This window comes from Neovison vison, chromosome 6 (genome assembly GCF_020171115.1).
Source record: "Neovison vison isolate M4711 chromosome 6, ASM_NN_V1, whole genome shotgun sequence".
Taxonomy (NCBI): domain Eukaryota; kingdom Metazoa; phylum Chordata; class Mammalia; order Carnivora; family Mustelidae; genus Neogale; species Neogale vison.
Window position 1 is genome coordinate 137,885,863 of NC_058096.1, and position 20,649 is coordinate 137,906,511.

The 20,649-nt window shown below is 40.8% G+C and overlaps 1 protein-coding gene and 1 pseudogene across 3 annotated transcripts in view; one reads left to right on the forward strand and one right to left on the reverse strand.

Moving 5' to 3' along the window:
- Nucleotides 1-20,649, reverse strand: part of ULK4 (unc-51 like kinase 4) — a 672,337-nt gene that overhangs the window by 349,362 nt on the left and 302,326 nt on the right. For 2 of the 3 annotated variants that reach the window (XM_044252436.1, XM_044252435.1), the window contains exon 31: nt 6,404-6,452. In XM_044252436.1, the coding sequence (XP_044108371.1) occupies nt 6,404-6,452 (49 nt within the window). Of the gene's footprint in view, nt 1-6,403; nt 6,453-17,691; nt 17,731-20,649 lie in introns of those variants that run through there. The other variant, XM_044252437.1, reaches the window with a different exon arrangement.
- LOC122908977 lies at nt 16,857-17,447 on the forward strand (annotated as a pseudogene).

Here is a 20,649-nt window from a genome sequence, read left to right on the forward strand (position 1 = left end):
ATACGGCTCCCTTTTGCAATCTACAGAAATCCTGAATAGTTATTCTTACAGGTCGAAGAAACAGATTTCTCTTATATCCAGTAAGTGCTCTTTGCATAACTCTGAAAGGATCTTCTTAAGTCAAGCATTTTGAAATTGTAATCAAATCTTGTTTGCGACTTCAGAAATTCATGCCCATGTGCACAGGAGAATCATATTAATGGTATATTGAACACAAATGTGCAGATTCTTAATCTTACAAGGAAATTGTCATTTTAACATACCCTAACAGAACCCATTCATACCAGATGTGCGGCAACAAGAAAAGAGCAAAGTAAGTTTAAAAGCCTGATGAATGCACAGGACTGAAAACATTTCTTACATGTAAAGTGGCTGCCAGTCTGTACTGTGCTGGTGCCTCCATGATTCAATCCTTCAGGCTCCAAGGATCTATAAAGAGACTCTTTTCTAAAGATACCATTGACTTGAAAGATTTACTCAAGCTTGCTTCAGCTGCTATCCTTGAGATTGTTAAAACAATATAATTGTCAAACTAGTGTATTGCTAATCCCATTTTTATTGTTAACATTTGCCACTGAAATTGCTCTGTAATTGTTTGTTTTGGAACAGACACATAAAATATCATGACAGTGATATTTTGGCACATATTGGAAAATCTGCCATGAATATAGATTTTTTCCAATAAAATATAGTTTGCCTATATTACTTGGTATCAAAATGATTTACTGAAGTCGGCCAAAGCACAAACCACTAAAATAAAATGAAGAGAGATTAGAGTTATAGCAAAATCCAAAGGCTGATTCATCCAAATTCATACTTAAGACATATTTCAAAGCAACTTCTACTCTTGGAAAAGTGGCAAAAGGGAAAGAAGAATGTCTTCCATCCTGCTCCGCTGGCAACTCTGCACTTGAAACCAAGCCACAGGGTCCTTCTGATGGCTCCCATTCTTAGGAACCTGCATTTGTTACACAGATCCAGACTGCCTTAGCATGCTAGACTCTGAAGACTGTGCAGAGAAATCCATCTAGCTTAATCCAACACACACTGCCTGAGCCTCCATTCCCCCTCAACACAGCTGCCTTGCAGGGTCCAAGAAAAGGCAGTGCCCTCACCCAGGTGGGCCCTGCCAGGGAAGCAGCCCCCAACTGCTGTGACTGCTCCTTTTTTGTAAGCAATCAGCTACCTGGCTTTCTCTACTCGCTTGGCTGGCCAAGAGCTGGGACACTTGCAGCTGGATCTGAAGATTAAAAACATTCTGCCTGCTCTCTGGCCTGAATGTGGTTTTAGAACTCCTGGACCCTTGGATCAAACCTCTGAGACCAACCCTGTGTTTTATGTCTCCTTCCCCACTCTCCCTGTGGCTTGACTTCAAAAGCCTCACTGGTGGAGATTTGCAGAGAACTCACTGAATCCAGCCCTCAACTGGTCCCAAGTTTTCCATATAATCCCCTGACCCTAAGCCTGATTCCTTCCAAGTCCCAACCTCTGGCTGAGCAGCCTACCTCCTCAGCGCACACAGCCCCTGCAGCTATAAGTTTCTAAAGATTTTCTTTTTTCGAAGTAGAGGATATGATCTGATTTTGAAAAGCATCAACTATGTGCAAAGCCAAACCAAATGTGAAACCTCCACAGTATAAAGCCTGCAGGATCTGTGCCCAAACTACCTTCCAGCCTCACTCCCTGCATTTCTCCACAGTCTCTAGTCCAGGCACAGCTAAGTACTCACCATCCCCCATGCTGGAATGTCCCCTCTCCTCATGGCAACTCCCTCAAGGCTATGTTCAAAGGTTATTTCTGAGAGACTCCTCTCCTTGCAATGAGTGGTGGGGCCCTCTCACCCCTGGGATCCACAGTATTGTCTCCCTCCCTCCATAAAGCTACTACACTACTGTCCAGTTATGTGCTTGCACATCGTTTTTCTGCATTATGAATCCAGAGGGCCCAGACATTTAGCCATCCAGACAGGAGGGAACACTGTGCTCCGGAGTAGGCAGTTAAAACTGGAGATTGGGCTTTTTTTACAAAATCATAAAAACTGCTTTCAATTGGTAACTTTAGAAAAGAGTCTCAAAAAAAAAAAAAAAAGAAAGAAAAGAGTCTCTAAACTCTAAAACTACTTTTTTTCAAAATCATAACAACTACTTTCAATTGGTTTTTCAATCATAAAAACTACTTTCTTTAACCAGTTGTGATTTGTTTTTGTTGTTGTTGTTGTTTTCTTTAATATAGTTGACACACAATGTTACATTAGTTTCAGGTGTACAACACAGGGATTTGACTAGTCTATACATTATCCTCTGATCTCCACCATAAAACGCTATTGCAATACCATTGACTAGACTCCTTACGCTGTCTGTGCCCTTTTTTCCATGACTTATTCATTCCATAAGTGGAAGTCTGTACCAACCACTCCCCTTCATTCATTTTGTCCAACCCCCTCACCCCTGGCAACCATCAGTTTGTCTCCTATATTTATAGATCTGATTCTGCTTTTTGTTTATTCATTTGTTTTGTTTTTTAGACTCCACAAAGAAGTGAAATCATATGGCATTTGTCTTTCTCTGACTTATTTTACTTAGCACAATATTGCCCAGCTCCATCCATGTTGTTGCAAATGTCAAGATTCCATCCTTTCCATGGCTGAGTAATATTCCTGTGTATGTGTATGTGTGTGCGTGTGTGTGCGCATGTGCATGCATGTTCATTATCCATTCATCTATCACTTAACACTTCCGTATTTTGGCTACTATGAATAATGCTTCAATAAACATAGGGATGCGTGTATCTTTTCAGAGTGTTTTCTTTTTCTTTGAGTAAAAGATTATATGGAAAATTTATGGAATCATCTTCACTTCCTTCCAGGCGCACAGAAAAGACACAGAAACTGCCTGCCCATGAGAAGAGAGACATTTGCTTTCTTACTGAAAAACATGCAGGAGAGGATGCACTGCTGGTAAAAGCACATTGTATGAGGACCTCTAGAAAAGGAGGAAGTTATAAAGCCTGTATCAGGCTTTAAGTACATCAAGAGAAGCTGGAAAACAGTTATGGGCTAAGAGGGGAGAACAAAGTCATCAGGAGGCCACAGTGGACCACCAGCTTTTGTTTTTTTAAAAAGCAGTAGCCAATACATGGGACCCCGCACCATCTTTTTGTTATGCCTTTCCTGATCAAACTGTTGCCAAGAAGCTGCTACATGTATAAAGACGCCACACAGGCCCTTGAGCTTAGAAACCAAACCTAACTACAGTATATACTGTGTTTCCCTGAAACTAGGAACCCCTCAGTTCTAAGATGTACCATTATTTTATTAAACCCTAAGAAAGAAAAATGCTACCAATTAAACTATGACATGATTTATTACTTAGAAGGTTCATTTTATTTTTATTGAAAGAGCTCTTTTAGACATATTCAGACACATATTTTTATAATGCATCACTCTTGGGCACTTATAAAAAAGAAAAAGAAAAGTGAAATGAATTGGTTAAGGCAATGACAACCAGGTCACCTGGCTGAAAGCAATTTTAAAATGCCACTGATTTGGAAAGTACATCCCAGTTTCAGAAATGTTAAAATCTGAAGGGGAAAAAAAAGGTGCATCAGAGAATCACTAAAATGCTATATCATGTCTTGCTCAGTGACAAAAATTGAGAAAGAACAAGGTAATTGTTCACAAGATAACTGCTACAAAGACATTCCACTGATTAAAAAATGCATTCATACAGAGGGAAAAAGTTGAGATTATTAAACTCAAGAAAGACAAAAGTAGAAAAGGGATTTAATAATGATCTTTAAGGACATCAGAGTCCTGTTCCCAAAAAGCAGTGATTTCCAACTGTTTTTTTTTTTTAATTTACCTTTTTTTAGCAGCAGGACCTCTTTTTGAAATATTATCTTACAAGATAATATACCAGAGTAATACCATACTCTGGTATGGTATCATCCTACAAGATAATAATGCCAGAGTATGGAGCTGTTCTAGTTAGAAGAAAAGCATCATCCTAGACATGGCTGGGAGGTTGCAGGGCTCAGGACCAGCTGAGATCCTCATCTGGAGAGTAGACACCACCTCTACCCACTCTCTCTCTATGACAGCTCCAACACATGACAAAGGTCTAAATCATGGCATTAATCAATGAAATATTCACTGTGGTTTGTAAGATATGAAGCCTTTTGGGTACCTGGGTGGCTCAGTCTGTTAAGCATCTGCCTTTGGCTCAGGTTATGATCCCAGAGTCCTGGGATAGAACCCCGGCATCAGCATCGGCTCCCTGCTCAGCAGGAAGTTGGCTTCTCCCTCTGCCCCTACCCCCCCCCATCACTCCTGTGCACACACTCTCCCTCTTGGAAAATAAATAAATAAAATCTTAAAAAATATATAAAGCCTTTCTAGGTGGTAATTATACAAATACTAATCAAGCACAGAGGGATTTGGGTGACCTTCAAGAAGCAATTTCCTATGTACAAGATTTGAGACCCTGAAGTGATTGCCAAAAGATGGGATGAGAACTTCTCATCAGTCACAAAAGGAGTTTCTACCACCACAAGGGAATGAGTCACATCCCCCCTCTACCCCAACTAAGGCCTGTTCTAGCTCTAGAGGACCTCCCTGTCTTCAACACTGGTCTCCTCAAATGCAAGCCTGATATGGCTGTTTGGAAAGCTTTGGCTCTTGCCCCACGCCCAGCCAAACCCACAGCAGGCAGTTTTTTGCACCCACTGTCTGCCAAAACAAATCCAATCTTGCAACAAATTAGCAAGTCACATATACCCTTACTGAAGATGTGGAGACACATAGGCCACTTGGCAAAGCTTAAAATCCCATTAGACAGCTCTCCATCTCCATGTATCTTCCTGTCATTTTCTCTATTCCTTTTCTCAATACTGCTTATAAAATACCCTTATTATTCAAAGAAATTCAATCCAGTTCCCAACCTTGCACATTCCCCAGCATGGCAGCTCTGTGTCATCTGGTCACCGGAGCATCCTTTGGGAATACCATCCACTGCCACCTCTTGTCCCCCATCTAAACCACACAGTTCAGCAAACCCAACCCACTCTCCTAGAAGGACAAGATTCACCTTGCCACTAACAAAAATAATGTTTTCACCATTTAGCCATATCAACACACAAACAACTTACAGATTAATATATCAGGATGATTAAAGAAAGCTAATTTTCCATGATACAGTTATAAGACTAGGGTTATTGCTCCACTGACAACCAAGGTAGGTTAGGCTGAGCTGGCTGGGGAGGTGTCCCCTCCTTTGCCCCTTATGCTGTCAGTTAGCTCTGTAGGGCAAGCTTTTAGTGAAGGGGGGCAGTCAATCCAGGTATAAGAGAACATTTCTTCAGGTAAGGGCACTCTGTTGCTCTAAGTTCCAACTCAAATTCCAGCCTATTTCTCAAACCTGGGATTTATCAGAAGTGAGGAAAGTCCAGGTGGTGGGTATTATAGAGGGCACGGATTGCATGGAGCACTGGGTGTGGTGAAAAAATAATGAATACTGTTATGTCGAAAATAAATAAAAAATTTAAAAAAAAAAAGAAGTGTGGAAAGTCAACTCCGCAATCTCCTTTTACTCTTTACACATAGGAACCATAGAAGAAAGGTTTCCTTTAACAGATGGCTTTTCAATGGAGTAGCATTCTATGACAGGAAAAAATGACATATGGAAGTAAAGCTATTCCACATTCAAAAGAACATGATTTTCTGGCCATAGGCACAAAACTGTTGACCTGACCCAATGATTACCAAGTCAGAGGGCTTCCCAAGCATCAGAAAATTCACAGTGAAGCCTAATGCTCATCCCTCTGCCCTTCCTCCACAAACCGATCTCATGAAGGATTTGTAAAAAGAAGGCAGGGAGGGAGACAAACCATAAGTGACTCTTAATCTCACGAAACAAACTGTGGGTTGCTGGGGGGAGGGGGGTTGGGAGAAGGGGGGTAGTGTTATGGACATTGGGGAGGGTATGTGCTTTTGGGTAAATTGGAAGGGGAGGTGAACCATGAGAGACTATGGACTCTGAAAAACAATCTGAGGGGTTTGAAGTGACAGGGGGATGGGAGGTTGGGGTACCAGGTGGTGGGTATTATAGAGGGCACGGCTTGCATGGAGCACTGGGTGTAGTGAAAAAATAATGAATACTGTTTTTCTGAAAATAAATAAATTGGAAAAAAAAAAGAAGGCAGGTCAGTAAGGAGTGTCCTATACAATTTCAGAGCTGGACAAGAGTTCAGATAGGGAAACTGAGGCCTTATAAGGTTAAGTGAGATGATGAAGGGCACAGAATCCTTCTGGACAGAGTCAGGGTTAAACCCTAATCCCACAACATGGTCAAAACCTTAAATTTTTTTAAATGTCACTTGAATTTCAGAGACACATTTCCCTTCTTACCAGAATTACTTCAAAAATGAGTGGGATCAGTTTGCTCTCTTCCACAAGTCTGTTGGGAAAAACAAAAAAAAAAAGGTAAACACACATTAGATAGCTCATATTTAAACTGCCCTGATCAGGAGTACTGCAGCCCCCTGTTTTACCACTTAAATTTTGTGAGTGAGAACCAGATGATTAAATACTCATTTTTAACACATTTAACTATATCCATTAAGTACAAGAAATATGGGGCTCTTGGCAAGCGACTATTAGCTTAGCCTTATTGATCTGTAGCAAGTATAATCTCAAATACATTGACATTAATAAATGTAAAAATTAATTAAAACTCACAGTCATTATAATTATAAAGACTTTGAGAATAGGCAATGACAGCTGAAATCATGTGACCAACCCTCACTGCACAGTTAAATTATAAGTGTGCCACACACAATCTTTCATATATGCCTCATTAGCTATCTTCTCAGCATTAATGAATGAATGTATAATAATTTTTAATCTTTTACTTAAAAAAGAAAAGAGTAGGCCCCAATCACCCAATAGACTTTGGGAATTTTCTCTCATCGAAACTAGTTATGTTATTATTATCTATTATATTATCTATTGTGCCAAGTTTTTTTTCACACCATTGAAGAGAAAATAGCCTCAACCATCCTTACTAAAAACAATACTTCATTCTCTAAATATTCCTTCAGTCCAGGGCAGTCAACTTGTTTCTGTAAAGGGTCAGATGGCCAAGATTTTAGGCTTTGGTGGGCCACGCGCTCTCTACAGTGACTACTTAACTCTGTCACTATAATGTAAAAGTAGGCATAAATTATACATAAATGAATAGGCATGGCTGTGTTCCAATAAAATTTTATTTACAGAAACAGGTATGTGCCGTATTTGGCCCATAAGCTATAATTTGCTGATTCCTGGTTCTATTTTAAAAATAAACCAGATTCCTTCATTTTATTAGTGTTGAGTTCATATGATAAATGACAGCACTTAAGATAAGCATGCTGCCTTCATTGTGGGTATTACAGTTTGTCTATTTCATAGAAGATGCCAGGAGCATAGGAAAGGAATTTATCATCTAGCCTCCCTAAAGCTTGTCTGCCTATGATAATACACTGATAAAAGAAAAGCCTATGAGACTTGCCAAAAGGAGATCACAGTGTTTATAAATACGTGTTAAGGGAAAGTGAGGCACGGGGAGGAGTCCCAAAGACTGGAGTGAGTACTTAGCGTCTCAGTATCTAGCAGAAATAAATGTAATTATTTCTGTAGTTTTAATATCTTAGGGGATAAGGTTTTGACTATAAATATTAAATTTATTTATAAATATTAAATTTATAAATATTACAAATATTAAATTTATTTATTCACTTTCTGGGGCAACTGAAGGCTTGGATGTGAGGCCGAATCTCCTTACACCATGTCTGGGCAGGATAGGAAATGCATAGACTCAAGACTGAGCACGACCTCGGGCCAGCACATTTCCATGCTTCTTCCTTGGCTCCCAAGATGTTGACCACACTTTCCCTGAATTTATCTTCTTAAATTTTTATGACATATATTTTTATTAGGCCTGGGCTGAAATAGCCAAGCACATACATCTGAGAGTTGCCAAGCTCCCAAGCCAAGAAAGTCCTGGGAACATGGGCTCCACTTTTCTCCAATGGTACCCAGAGGTGAGACCTGCTTCTTCTATACTCTCACCCCAACATTCAGTTCCAGAAGCATCCACTCACAACACTAGTGCCCTCATGACAGTACTTTTAAATATACTCTACTGCTAGGACACGACTACAGAAACTACTATAATTCGTTCTGATGAATTAACTAGTCTTTCTCCAGGCTTCTGCATGAAGAACAGGCTGGCCTGGACTACCTCTTCATGCCCCTTCAACTCCCCGTTCTAGCATGCCAGGCCTCACATCTTTCTGAATACCACCAAGCAAAACAGTTATTCCCTGATTGGACAGACATGATTCAGAACCATAAAAAGGGAGCTCGAGCTAAATAAAAGCACTTTAAGTTTAAACACACACACACACCATTTCTATGAACTTTTCTGCGACTCATGAACTAAATGTAAATTCAAAACAAACAAACAAAACAAAAACAACTCTCTAAAGCAAGTACAGAACAAAAGTTGCTGCAAATATTTACGACAATCTCAGGCAGTGTTTTTCCAGACTGTGGGAAGTGGCCAATAAGAGTGCAATGACATGAGTTCACTGATTAGCATTTTTTTCCTTTAAGATTTTATTTATTCATGTGAGAGAAAGAGCAGAGACACACACAGAGAGAGAGTGAGAGAGAGAGAGAGAGAGCACATGGACAGTGGGGAGGGACAGTGGGAGAGGGAGAAGCAGGATCCCCACTGAATGGAGAGCCTACATGGGACACAATCCTGTGAACCGAGCCGAAGGCAGACACTCAACCAAGTGAACCACCCAGGCACCCTGACTAGCATTTTCTTAATTAAAAATAATAAGAATATCCAAAGCTGTCACTCATAGTATGGTTCCGTAGCATTTTTGTTTCAGTTTTAGCCCTATAGATGCATACTTGGTAGTGACGTAAAATGCATTTTTTTAATATGTGGGTCATAGTTAGACATCTGAAATCCAGAGATTTTAGATTGCTTTAAAGACAATATTTGCCTCCCATGTACTCTTCAACTTTGATTTTTAAAACCATCTCCTTATTTTAACCACCTCCTCTCATACCACTATAGTGGTACCAATTAGCGGCACCGGTCTCCAGTGATCAAACCCTTGATGTGCTCTGAGTAATGGAGCAATCTTCTTGGAGCTCTCTTCCTTTGATTTGCACTCTGGAGAGCAGCCCTGGCGCTTAGGCCTCTGTAGAGCAGGAAGGACGAGGTTTACCTCCAAAGAAAGCTGATGTGGCAGTCTCAGGGACTTGTTCAGGTCATAAGTCTTAAATCATCAGAGTAGACATTTGCAAAAGGCTATCTTATTTTTGGGCTCCGTTCGGCGGTTGGCCACCATGATTTTAAATCACCAGTATCATTTTACTACATGAGCCTGTTATATCCTACATTCTAAAATAATAAAATTTCTCTGGTTTATAGGCAGCCTGAGGACAGGAAGTAAGAAGATTTATCTGGTTTTTTTTTTTAAACCAAAAAAAACCAAAAAGAGATCTTTCTGAAATTACCCCTAATCTTCAAAGGACTGCGAAGATATTAACTACAACACAGTATACTTTTCTTTATGTTAACCATCCAAGCACACTGTTTTTAAGTAATTCCAGATGAAAACTGAAATATTCTGCCCTCTCTGAATCCCAAATGTAGTTCATGGGACCACTTGATTTTGGAGGGAGAGGTCTTCTTTGTTTTGTTTCTTCCCCTTAACAGTACAATTTAATAATAGATTGCATGGGGTTAAAGAGTTTTCCTTACAAAATTCTGATTCAGAAGATTCACAGATTTCCTTTATCTGTGATCTATATGATTAACAAAGAGGCTGTTGTTTGAATTAGAACATTTTGAATAAACTTACATCTTTAGGATACATTATTTGGCATTTTAACTCCCTCCTGTGCCTAAAGTAATTGTCACTCTTAGTGTTGGGAAAGTTTTTTTGGTAAAGTTTTTTTTTGTTTTTTTGTTTTGTTTTGTTTTGTTTTGTTGTTTTTTTGAGAAAGAGAATGCTCACCAGTGATGGGTGGGGGGAAAACAGGGAGGGGGAAAAGCAGACTCCCTGCTGAGCAGGAGCTGGATCCCAAGACCCTGGGATCATGACTTGAGCCAAAGGCAGACACTTAACCAACTGAGCCAGCCAGGCACCCCAGTTTTGGGAAACTTTTTAGAAGTTTTATTTACTGATGCATGACAATTCAGACTAAATATAAAGTCTAGCAGCAGTTAGATATAAATGACTAAACACAATTTAGGTAGGAAAAAGTAGGAAGAGGGAGAGTTCTCTGATTCTGTTCAGAGAGCTACCGAAATGAGAAGAAATTAATTTCGAACCATTGTTGACATTTTTTTAACTTTCTTTTGAAACATAAAGACTATCTTGGGATGAACCAAGAACAAGAACTTAAAAAAAAAAAAAGTAACTAAATAAAGTTCCTTGACCTACCCTACCATACTGCTATTTATTCAGAGAAAAGAAGAGCCAGGAGGAGGAGGAGGTCCATGGAGGGGAAGGAAAGGATCTTTGCCCGCTCTTGGCTCAGGTTTACAAGACAAAGAAAGCAGCCCCAACCATGATTAAATGGGTCTAAGGCGGAACCAGGTTTGGTCACAGAACTGCACTGTCATGTCTGCTCGCTAGCTTGCTTGAAGTTTTTATCTGCCCACCAGAGGTAGGGACAATATGAATGAAGCAAGCACCAGAAGCCAAGAGGTCCCCACCAAGGGCTTTTCCATCCATTATCTCTGCATATCAACAATTCACATTGTCATACTGATCTTATTTATTGCTGCAGACTTTTTTTCCTGAAAACTATCTCAGTACTCAAATTATAACTAACCCTATTGAGCATTTGCCATGGGCTACTCTTATGAGCTCAAAATCTGTCCGTTCAAATTTGGGAGTCAAATGGCTTTACAGACACGCTGAACAGCAACCAGAGTTAATTAACTTCTAGCACAGATAAGGGAACCGAACTGGAAAAGGCCAGCGAGCCCAGGCTGGGGAGAAGAGGTGTTTCACCAGCACTGAAGGAATTGGCCATTTAAGGTAAAGCGCGCCTACACGGAAAGGGTGAGCAGGAGAAACGGTGCAGCCGAAGTAGTAAAAGGACAATGTGAAAGATGGAGCAGAATGATGCAACCTTGAACTCCATGCCAAGTCTGGGTTTTACCTACAGGTTACAGGGAGTTGATGAAGGATTTTAAGCAGAAGAATGACGTATACGTCATTGATTTGCTGTTCAAACTCTAATCTGATAGCAATGCAAGCAATGACCGGGGGAAGGAGTATAGTCAGAACATTCCTACTCAAAGAATGGACTACAGACCAGAGCCAGCCTGCAAACTGTCACAGGTCTGTGACAAGACAACTATCCAAATCTGAAAAAGTAAGTTTTTGCCTGCTGGGTCTAACGATAAGAAATCTGAACTTTGCAGCAGTTTAAAACATGACCCCACTGAACTATGATGGAAAACAGGATATTTGCACAGCTTCAAAATAGTTCCCCACAAAGAAACCTACAGGGCAGAAATGTGGCAGACACCACCTTAACCAACAGAGCACGTTCCACATCACCAGAAATAAGATGACATCAAATATACATCCTGATATCGAGCACTAAGGAGGACACAACATTGCTTCTGAGGTACTTTTTCCAAAACTACAAACCTTGATCTAATCACGAAAAAAATGCTACTCAGATTGAGTGGCATCTACAAAGTAACTTCCCAATGCAATTCTAAAGTGTTAAAGCCAGGGCCTCTGGGAGGCTCAGTCGGTTAAGCATCTGCCTTCAGTTCAGGTCCCAGGATCAAGCCCCACGTCTGGCTCCTTGCTCAGCAGGGAGTTGGCTTCTCTCTCTCCCTCTGCTCCTCCCCCTGCTCCTTCTCTCACTCTCTCAAACAAATAAGTAAATAAAATCTTTTAAAAAAATTTTAAAGCCATAAAAGACAAGAGTGAGAAGCTGTCCCCAACTTAGGGGGACTCCTACTAGAGAGAAAACTAAATGCAATGTGGGACCCCAGATCAGACTCAGGACTAGAAAAAGCGGCAAAAACTGGCAAAACTCGAAAAGATCTGCAGGTTAGTTAATATGATTATATCAGTGTTAATTTCCTGGGTTTTAATAACAGTGCTATTGTTCTGTAAGATGTTGACATTCGTGGAAGCTGGGTGAAAGGCATACACAAATTCTTTGTACTAATTCTGTAATTGTTCTGTAAGCCTAAAATTATCTCAATATTAAAAGTCTTTTGATGTATGTTTTGTTTGTTTGGGTTGTTTTGTGTTGTGGTTCCCAAATCTTTGACTCTCCTCTCCGAGAAGTGGGATCTATGTTCGTTCCCCATGAGTCTAGGCAGGTTTGTAATGGCTTTGACCAACAGTGTAGTCACTGCATGACCTCTGCTTATATTCTGAGTGCATTTTCTAGATTTCAGTTTTATAACATCTTACAAATTATGTATTCTTGTTATCTGTTGCTGCATAACAAACTACCCCAAACTTAGTGTCATAAAGCAATAACTATATTATGATGCTAACGACTTCTTTGGATCATGGATTTGGACAGAGCACGCGGAGGATGACCTGTCCTTGCTCTCTGATGTCTGTTCCCCGACATCAGCTGGGAAGACACAAAAGCTGGGGTGACTAGAACAGCTGAGGGGCTGGAAGCATCGGCAGGCTTCTTCACTCACATGTCACAGGGGGTGACTCAAGGAAGCCTCAGTTAATTCTGCCCACTGGATCACCTGTTGCTACCCTCTCCAAGTGGCCTAGCCTCTCACAGCATGGCAGACGGGTGCCAAGAGGGAGCATTCCTAGACAACCAGATGAAACTGCCCAGGCTTACCTAGTATCATTTTCACGGCATTCTAGATGGTTACAAGCCAGTCTTTAAGGTCAGCTTAGCCTCAAGTGGAGGAGAAATGGTCATCCCCTGATGGTGGGAGTTGAGGAAGAGCACATGGGATGAGAGAGACTTCTGTAGCCATCTCCGTAAGATTCAGTCTGCCCCGGCATTAGTCCACAACACACAAATTTTAAAAACGGTTTCTTCACCACAGATAGTGTGAGTAACATTAGTTTAGAGCCAGAGAGAATAGTTAACAATTAATAGAACAGTTAATAGTTAATAGGCTACGACAGCAATCCAAAGGAGTCGTAACTGGGGCCTCGTATTTGATTTCTTTTGCTGAATAACAAATCAGCACAAACTCAGTGGCTTAAAGCAATACCCATTCATTGATTCAAAGTCCTGTAGGTCAGAAGCCTAGCTCAGCATGACTAGGGGATCCGCTCAGAGCGCCATAGATCTGGAACTAAGGTGTCAGTGGTGCTAACTTCCCCTTGGGATACTGGGGACGAGAGGTTGTGTTTTCTTTTTCCTTTTTTTAAAGATTTATTTATCTGAGAGTGAGTGAGCACGACAAGGGGAAGGGCAAAGGGAGAAGCAGACTCCCCGCTGTGCATGGAGCCAGGTGTAGGACTCAATCCCAGGACCCTGGGATCATGACCTGAGCCGAAGGCATATGTTTAACTGACTGAGCCACCCAGGCACCCCAGAGGATGTGTTTTCAACCACTCCTTCTTGTTTACAGAGTTCAGTTCCTTGCAGTTGCAGGACTGATGCCCCTCTTTCCTTGTTGGCTACCAGGCATGAGTCCCTCTAAGATCCTACACACCGCTCACATCCATGGTCCATGGACTCCTCTACCTGGAAGACCAGCAAAAGAGAACTCTCCTCCATGTCAAATCCTCGAGATTCAAATCTCTTTGACTTCCCAGACTCTGACCTCTGGGCCAGACTGAAATGACTCCTATGAGTAAGACCCACCCTGATGATCTCCATATTTTAAGGTCAACTAGTTTGGGACCTTAATTACATCTTCAATGCCCCTTCACAACAACACTAAATTACTGTTTCACTGAGTACCTGGGAGAAAGAGTGTATACACCTGCTGGGAACCTTGAAGCTCACCTGGAAATTCCATCCACTCCAGTGTCACCTCATCCTTGTTTCCTTTTTTAAGGAATAATTCAAATTTAGTTCTTCAAATAAGCTGCCTCTGGTAAACTTATGTAGAAGCCCTAAACAGATGCTAGACTTTTTAAAACTTCAACAATGCTGGTTAGGAGTTTGAAACTGAGCACTAGACTACAAACAAAGCTTTTTCATTTCTTATGACTTACACAATTTGCCAGCCTAGTGGACTAATACCAGTCATTTTAAATTAAAAACAAAAAAAGCTCTAACATCAAGTTGAATTTCAAATTACTGGCCCAGTGAATCAGCTTCAAAAAGAAATAGTTTCATAATGTATAGCTATGGCATGATATTATGTCTAGCCTGAAAGCAAGACTCTTTGTAATGTTTCTCCTTGAAATGTTTGCCCTTGCCTGCAATGCTTGCTAATCCTCTTGCACAGAATTGCAGAAGTCTTACCAATAGAGGTACACATCTAAGGAGATACTTGTCACAGGAAACGGGCAGGGTTGAAATTTTAACAGCTCTAGCACAGAACAATTTTAGATTGGTCCATTTTACAAGGATCTATAGAGTCCTTCGTATGGGCAAGTGTTATACCTCTTCCTTGAAGAAGTTTATACCCCAGTGAGCAAAAAATAACTTAATTTATTAATGTTAAAAATAATTTAACTTATAAAGCGAACTGCTTCATTTCCTGAGAAAGTCTCAAAATTAAGTTAGAATACAAGGCTATACCAGAATGCACCTCCCATGTACAGAATCTCCCATTGCCCCAAGGAGCATGAAAAAGATACAAATTTCAGTAAGAAACTATGGCTAAACAAAAAGCAAGTGTTTTCTAGGGGCGCCTGGGTGGCTCGGTGGGTTGGGCCACTGCCTTCGGCTCAGGTCGTGATCTCGGGGTCCTGGGATCAAGTCCTGCATCGGGCTCTCTGCTCAGCAGGGAGCCTGCTTCCCTCTCTCTCTCTCTGCCTGCCTCTCCGTCTACTTGTGATTTCTCTCTGTCAAATAAATAAATAAAATCTTAAAAAAAAGCGAGTGTTTTCTAAGAGAAAGAATATTTATATAGGAATTTTTAAACTGTATGTACATATGTTCTATATGTACAAAATGCTTTTGTACCCATTACCTCAACAAATACCCAGTACAGGCCTGCAACGACCCACATCTGTTGAACAAGGCCCCAGCCTGTTTCTATAACAGAAAGGACAGCCGGTGAGATGGAGGAGCCGGACTCCAGAGGCTCTCCACACAGTACATGGACCTCAGGTACAAAATCTTCCTGACTCCTTCTAACTCCGAGTGCTATAAGGTGTCTGAAAGTCACATTTTGTCCAGGGCCTTACACTCACTGTCCCTGCACAGGCAACAACATTCTTGTTCACCAACCAAGGGCTTTTGGCCCCTCATAACATCCTTTCTGTTCTGCCTAGGTCCTGGGCCTTTACCCTCTTATCTTTCTGAACACTGCGGCTCTGTAGCTGGTCTCTTTTCTGTAATAATTCTTTGAATCCTTGGCACTCTCCCCAGGACATGGTTCTGTTCTGGTCACACAGCTCCACATTCACACTCCAGGTGAGAAGCATGTTGCTTCTTGCGCCAGAGCTGGGAGGGGACTGAACGGAAGGGGGTGGGCGAAAACACTATAAGTAAGACAAGAAAGATAAAAGGACTGGCAAGAGCACAAAGCAGAGACAAGTCCCCAGAGGACCACCAGATTTCACACGCGGCCAGCATCTCCTTTTCCCCTATAGACATGAGCCCAACACTAGGGAAGAGCAAATGTATAAGAGATAATCCTTAAATTCTTTTCAAATTAATGTACCTGCTTATATTCTATGGTCCCTTGTCCTATTACTTAATGAAATGCAAGAGAATTTTTTTTTAATTACTTGAAGTCAGGCTAAGATCTCTTTTCTTTCACACACTCATTAATATCTACTGGGTACCCATTACATGCCATGCATTGAGCTAAGTTAAAGCTACAGCAAGTACTGTGAAGGGAGCGCCTGTCTAGCTCAGTTGGTAAAGTGAGCAACTTTTGATCTTGGGTTGTAAGTTCAAGCCCCACATTGGGTGTAAAGTTTACTTAAAATCTTATATAAGAAAAAAAAAAGTACAGAAGGGACGTTAGAAATAGAGTTGACCCTTGAATAACACAGTAAGTAAGGATACTGACACCCTACATAGTTGAAAAATCCATGTATAACTTCTGACTCCCCCAAAACTTAACTAGTATTAGCCTACTGTTGATCTGAAACCTTACTGATAACATAAACAGCCCATTACCACATACTTTGTATGTTATATAATTATATACTCTATTCTTACAATAAAGTAAGCTAGAGAAAAAAATGTTAAGGAAAGCATAAGGAAGAGAAAATGCATTTACAATACTGTACTGTATTTATCGGGAAAAAATCCGCATATGAATGGGCCTATGCAGTTCAAACCCATGTTGTTCAAGAGTCAGCTATAGACTTTTCTGAGGAGCATAACAAAGTCTTTGAATTGAAACCTACAATGACAATAGTAGTAAACAGAGAGCGCACAATTACTGTGTGGAACATGTTCCCAAGGCTGCACATGTGGTAATTCACCAGATTCTAACAAAGAAAACGAAAATCCCCCGTGCCTGCCTGACTTGAGCCACGTGTCAGCCAAAGATGGTTGCGCTCAGGGTAGGACAACAAAAGTTGGAGGGAGGCCCAGCATGGGGGACCAGCAGAGGCACTGAATGCTGTGAGGAAAACATAAGATATATATTATTGAAAATATATTATTGAAAAATATTTTAAGGCTCAAGATGGAAAACCATGAACCACATGATACTGTCAAGGAGGACTTAATCTTCAATATCATAACTAGAAAAATTAACCAACTCCCAGAAGCAGAAAGGAATCTGCTTGAACATTGATCAACATATGTTGGACTTAACGTTGGTCTCTGTGGTCTAATAGCAAATAGTCTTTTTTGATGCATCTTAAATGTGACAAAGGCTTGTATAGCTGCTGGCTTACCAAAGCAATGATCCCATTTTTGATTACAGACTTAAATTACGAAGGTTTTGTAAGTTTACCTTTGAATACAGGTGATTTGAACTGTGAAACCTGTACCATAACACAGGGTGGACTAGTTGGTCTTGTTTTGGGTGGTCTGTACACTGTTATCTTGGCTATACCTGTGAACTGTGGCCTAGCAGCCAGGTATGAGTCAGCCCCGTTACCAGAGAAAGGAAACTTCTTTAACTTATTGGACTAGAATTTCTAAGCCTGTCTTTAGAAAGATGTTACTTCCTGTTTTGCTCCAGACTATGTTTGCAGCATACCTTGGATCTAGACAATATAAACTAATTATAAAGGCCCTTCAGTTACCTGAACCTGCCCTAGAAATTTAGTGACTGTTAAACAAACGTGTACACAAAAATAAAATTATAATGTATGAAAAAAAATCCTAGGAGTCAGGTCAGATGATGATGTTGATGAATTTTGTTTGTTTCACATGAGAAACTGAGACATAAGGAAGTAAATTGGTCAAGTGAGAAGGAGGACAGCTTAGATTACACCCCACAGTACAGGTATTACCTGAGTTGAATCTTGAAAGAGGAGTAGGTTCTTGACAGGCAGAAAATGGATGAAGCAGGAGGAGGAAGAGGAGGACAGGTAGGGATGAATTATGTCCTGGGCAAAGGGAAAAACAGCATGACAAAGGGCAAAATTGGAATGGGCTCATTACAGGCAGTGAAAAGCAAGTGAACAGGCACATTTGCTGTAGTAGTAGAAGTAGTAAAGGGAAGATAATTAAAGATCAGGCTGGAGGAATAAACCAGGGCAGATCACAAGAGATCTTACTAGCTATGCCAAGGAGCTTAAACTTTATCCTCTGGGTGGGGACTGGTAAATTCCAGGCTTCCTACTGGTCACCTATTATTTCTATGGCCCACAAGCTACAAATGGCTGTTATGTTTCTAAATAGTTGGGGAAAAAATCAAAGGAATATTTCATGACATATGAAATTCAAATTTCAGTTTTCATAAATAAAGTTTAACTGAAACACAGCCATGCTCATTCATTTACATACTGTCTCTGGTTGCTTTTACACTGCAATGCCAAGGCTGAGTAGCTGCAACAGAGCCCATATGGCCAGTAATGCCTGAAATATTTACTATCTGGTCTTTTAGAGAAAGCTTATCAAGCCCTACTCTAGGTAACTAGGAGCTGCTAAGCGGCTGATTAGGCAAAATGGTATTGTTACCAGCTTTATAGTTTTACAATGGTTATTCAGGCCAGAGTGAAGAGGATGAACTGGAAATAAAAAGGACTGGGGGGGCGCCTGGGTGGCTCAGTGGGTTAAGCCGCTGCCTTCGGCTCAGGTCATGATCTCAGGGTCCTGGGATCAAGTCCCGCATCGGGCTCTCTGCTCAGCGTGGAGCCTGCTTCCCTCTCTCTCTCTCTGCCTGCCTCTCTGTCTACTTGTGATTTCTCTCTGTCAAATAAATAAATAAAATCTTAAAAAAAAAAAAAAAAAAGGACTGGGAACAGGGGCTCCTGGGTGGCTCAGTGGGTTAAAGCCTCTGCCTTCAGCTCAGGTCATGATCCTGGGGTCCTGGGATCAAGTCCTGCATCGGGCTCTCTGCTCATCGGGGAGCCTGCTTCCCCTCTCTCTCTACCTACTTGTGATCTCTGTCTGTCAAATAAATAAATAAAATCTTAAAAAAAAAAAAAGGGGGACCAGGAACAGAAAGATCAGTTAGCTGACAGTGACTATTCTCAACATAAGAGGTGATAAGCACCAACACAGGCAGAAATGGGAAAAGAAAAATGAGAACTATCAATAAGGTTGTATCAATGGGATTTCAAAATCTACTGGATGCAGAAGAGGAAGAGGAGGGAAGGATTACAGAATGACTCCAGGTGCCTGATCTGTCCCACCTGGAGTTACCACCATGACTAGCACCAGAACAATCCCCATCACAACAAGCAACCTCACAGGAACTCCTATGCATCACACACTGGGTGTAATCAGCACTCTATCTCTCACCTAATCCTTTACCATGATGTAGGAAGGAGTCCCCTTGTTCTACAGAGAAGAAAACGAACACTAAACCTAATACAAGGTAACATAGCTAGTTTCTGAGTTCACGATATTAACTGCTCTAAGATACTATGATACATAGAGGGAAAACTTACTTTGGTTAAGAAAATGAATTAAGTTCTGAAAGATGAGTGACAAGTCAACTGAGGGCAGAAACTCAAGGCACACCAACATTTAAAGAATCGGCAGGAAAAAAAACAAACACCCAATGGTGTCAAGGTTCACAGAATGCAGGAAGCAAGGGTGTCAGTGGAGTGGAATGGAGAGAGTCAAAAAGAACACCTTAACACCCTGCTCAATCTCCTGGATATTCAGATCTTAGGTTCAGTCCCAGTTTCTATAAGTTATGCTTGTATTATATGGAGTAACTCCCCAAGCTCACTTCAGGAGTCATTTCTAAGATCAATAAATGATACTATGGTACAAACAAACAAACAAAATAGAGTGATGATCAACTGGAAGCCACTGAACCAAAGGCTACATTGCTGACCTTCAAAACCACAAGATAGGTGATGGATTATCATTCATGTTAATGTTTGATAAGAACCACCAGCATGGGGGCGCCTGAGTGGCTCAGTCAGGTAAGCAGCTGCCTTCAGTTCAGGTCATGATCCTGGGGTCCTGGGAACGAGTCCCACATCTAGCTCCCTGCTGAGTAGAGAGTCTATTTCTCCTCCTCCCTTTGCCTTCCCCTGCTCGTGCTTGCTCTCTTTCTCAAGTAAGTAAAATCCTAAAAAAAAAAAAAACTACCAACCTCTAGGAGTGTGTTTTTAACAAATTTTTTCCTGATTCTACAAAATAATTATTAAAAATCATATCAAAAATAGGCAAGATCTGAGTAGGCATTTTTCCAAAGAAAACATACAGATGGCCAACAGGTACATGAAAAGATGCTCAACATCATTAATCATCAGGGAAATGCAAATCAAAACCACAATGAAATTATCACCTCACACCTCTTAAAATGACTTATCAAAAAGACCAGAAATAACAATGTTGGTGAAGATGTAGAAAAAAAGAGTACCCTTGTGCCCTTTTGATCAGAATATAAATTGGTACAGCCACTGTGGAAAACAACATATTAGTTTCTTGAAAATTAAAATAGGACATCATATGATTCAACAATTCTACTTATGGGTATTTATCCAAAGAAAACAAAAGCATTAATTTGAAAAGATATATGCACCCTCATGTTCACTGCAGCCTTCTTTAAAAATGCCAAGCTACAGAAGCAGTCCAAGTGTCCACTGATACACCACACACACACACACACACACACACAGTGGTATATTATGCAGCTAATTAAAAAAAAATAAAAATCTTGGGGCACCTGGGTGGATCAGTGGGTTAAAGTCTCTGCCTTCAGCTCAGGTCATGATCTCAGGGTCCCAGAATCGAGCCCTGCATTGGGCTCTCTGCTCAGTAGGGAGTCTGCTTCCCTTCCTCCCTCTCTGCCTCTCTGCCTACTTGTGATCTCTGTCTGTCAAAAACATAAATAAGACCTT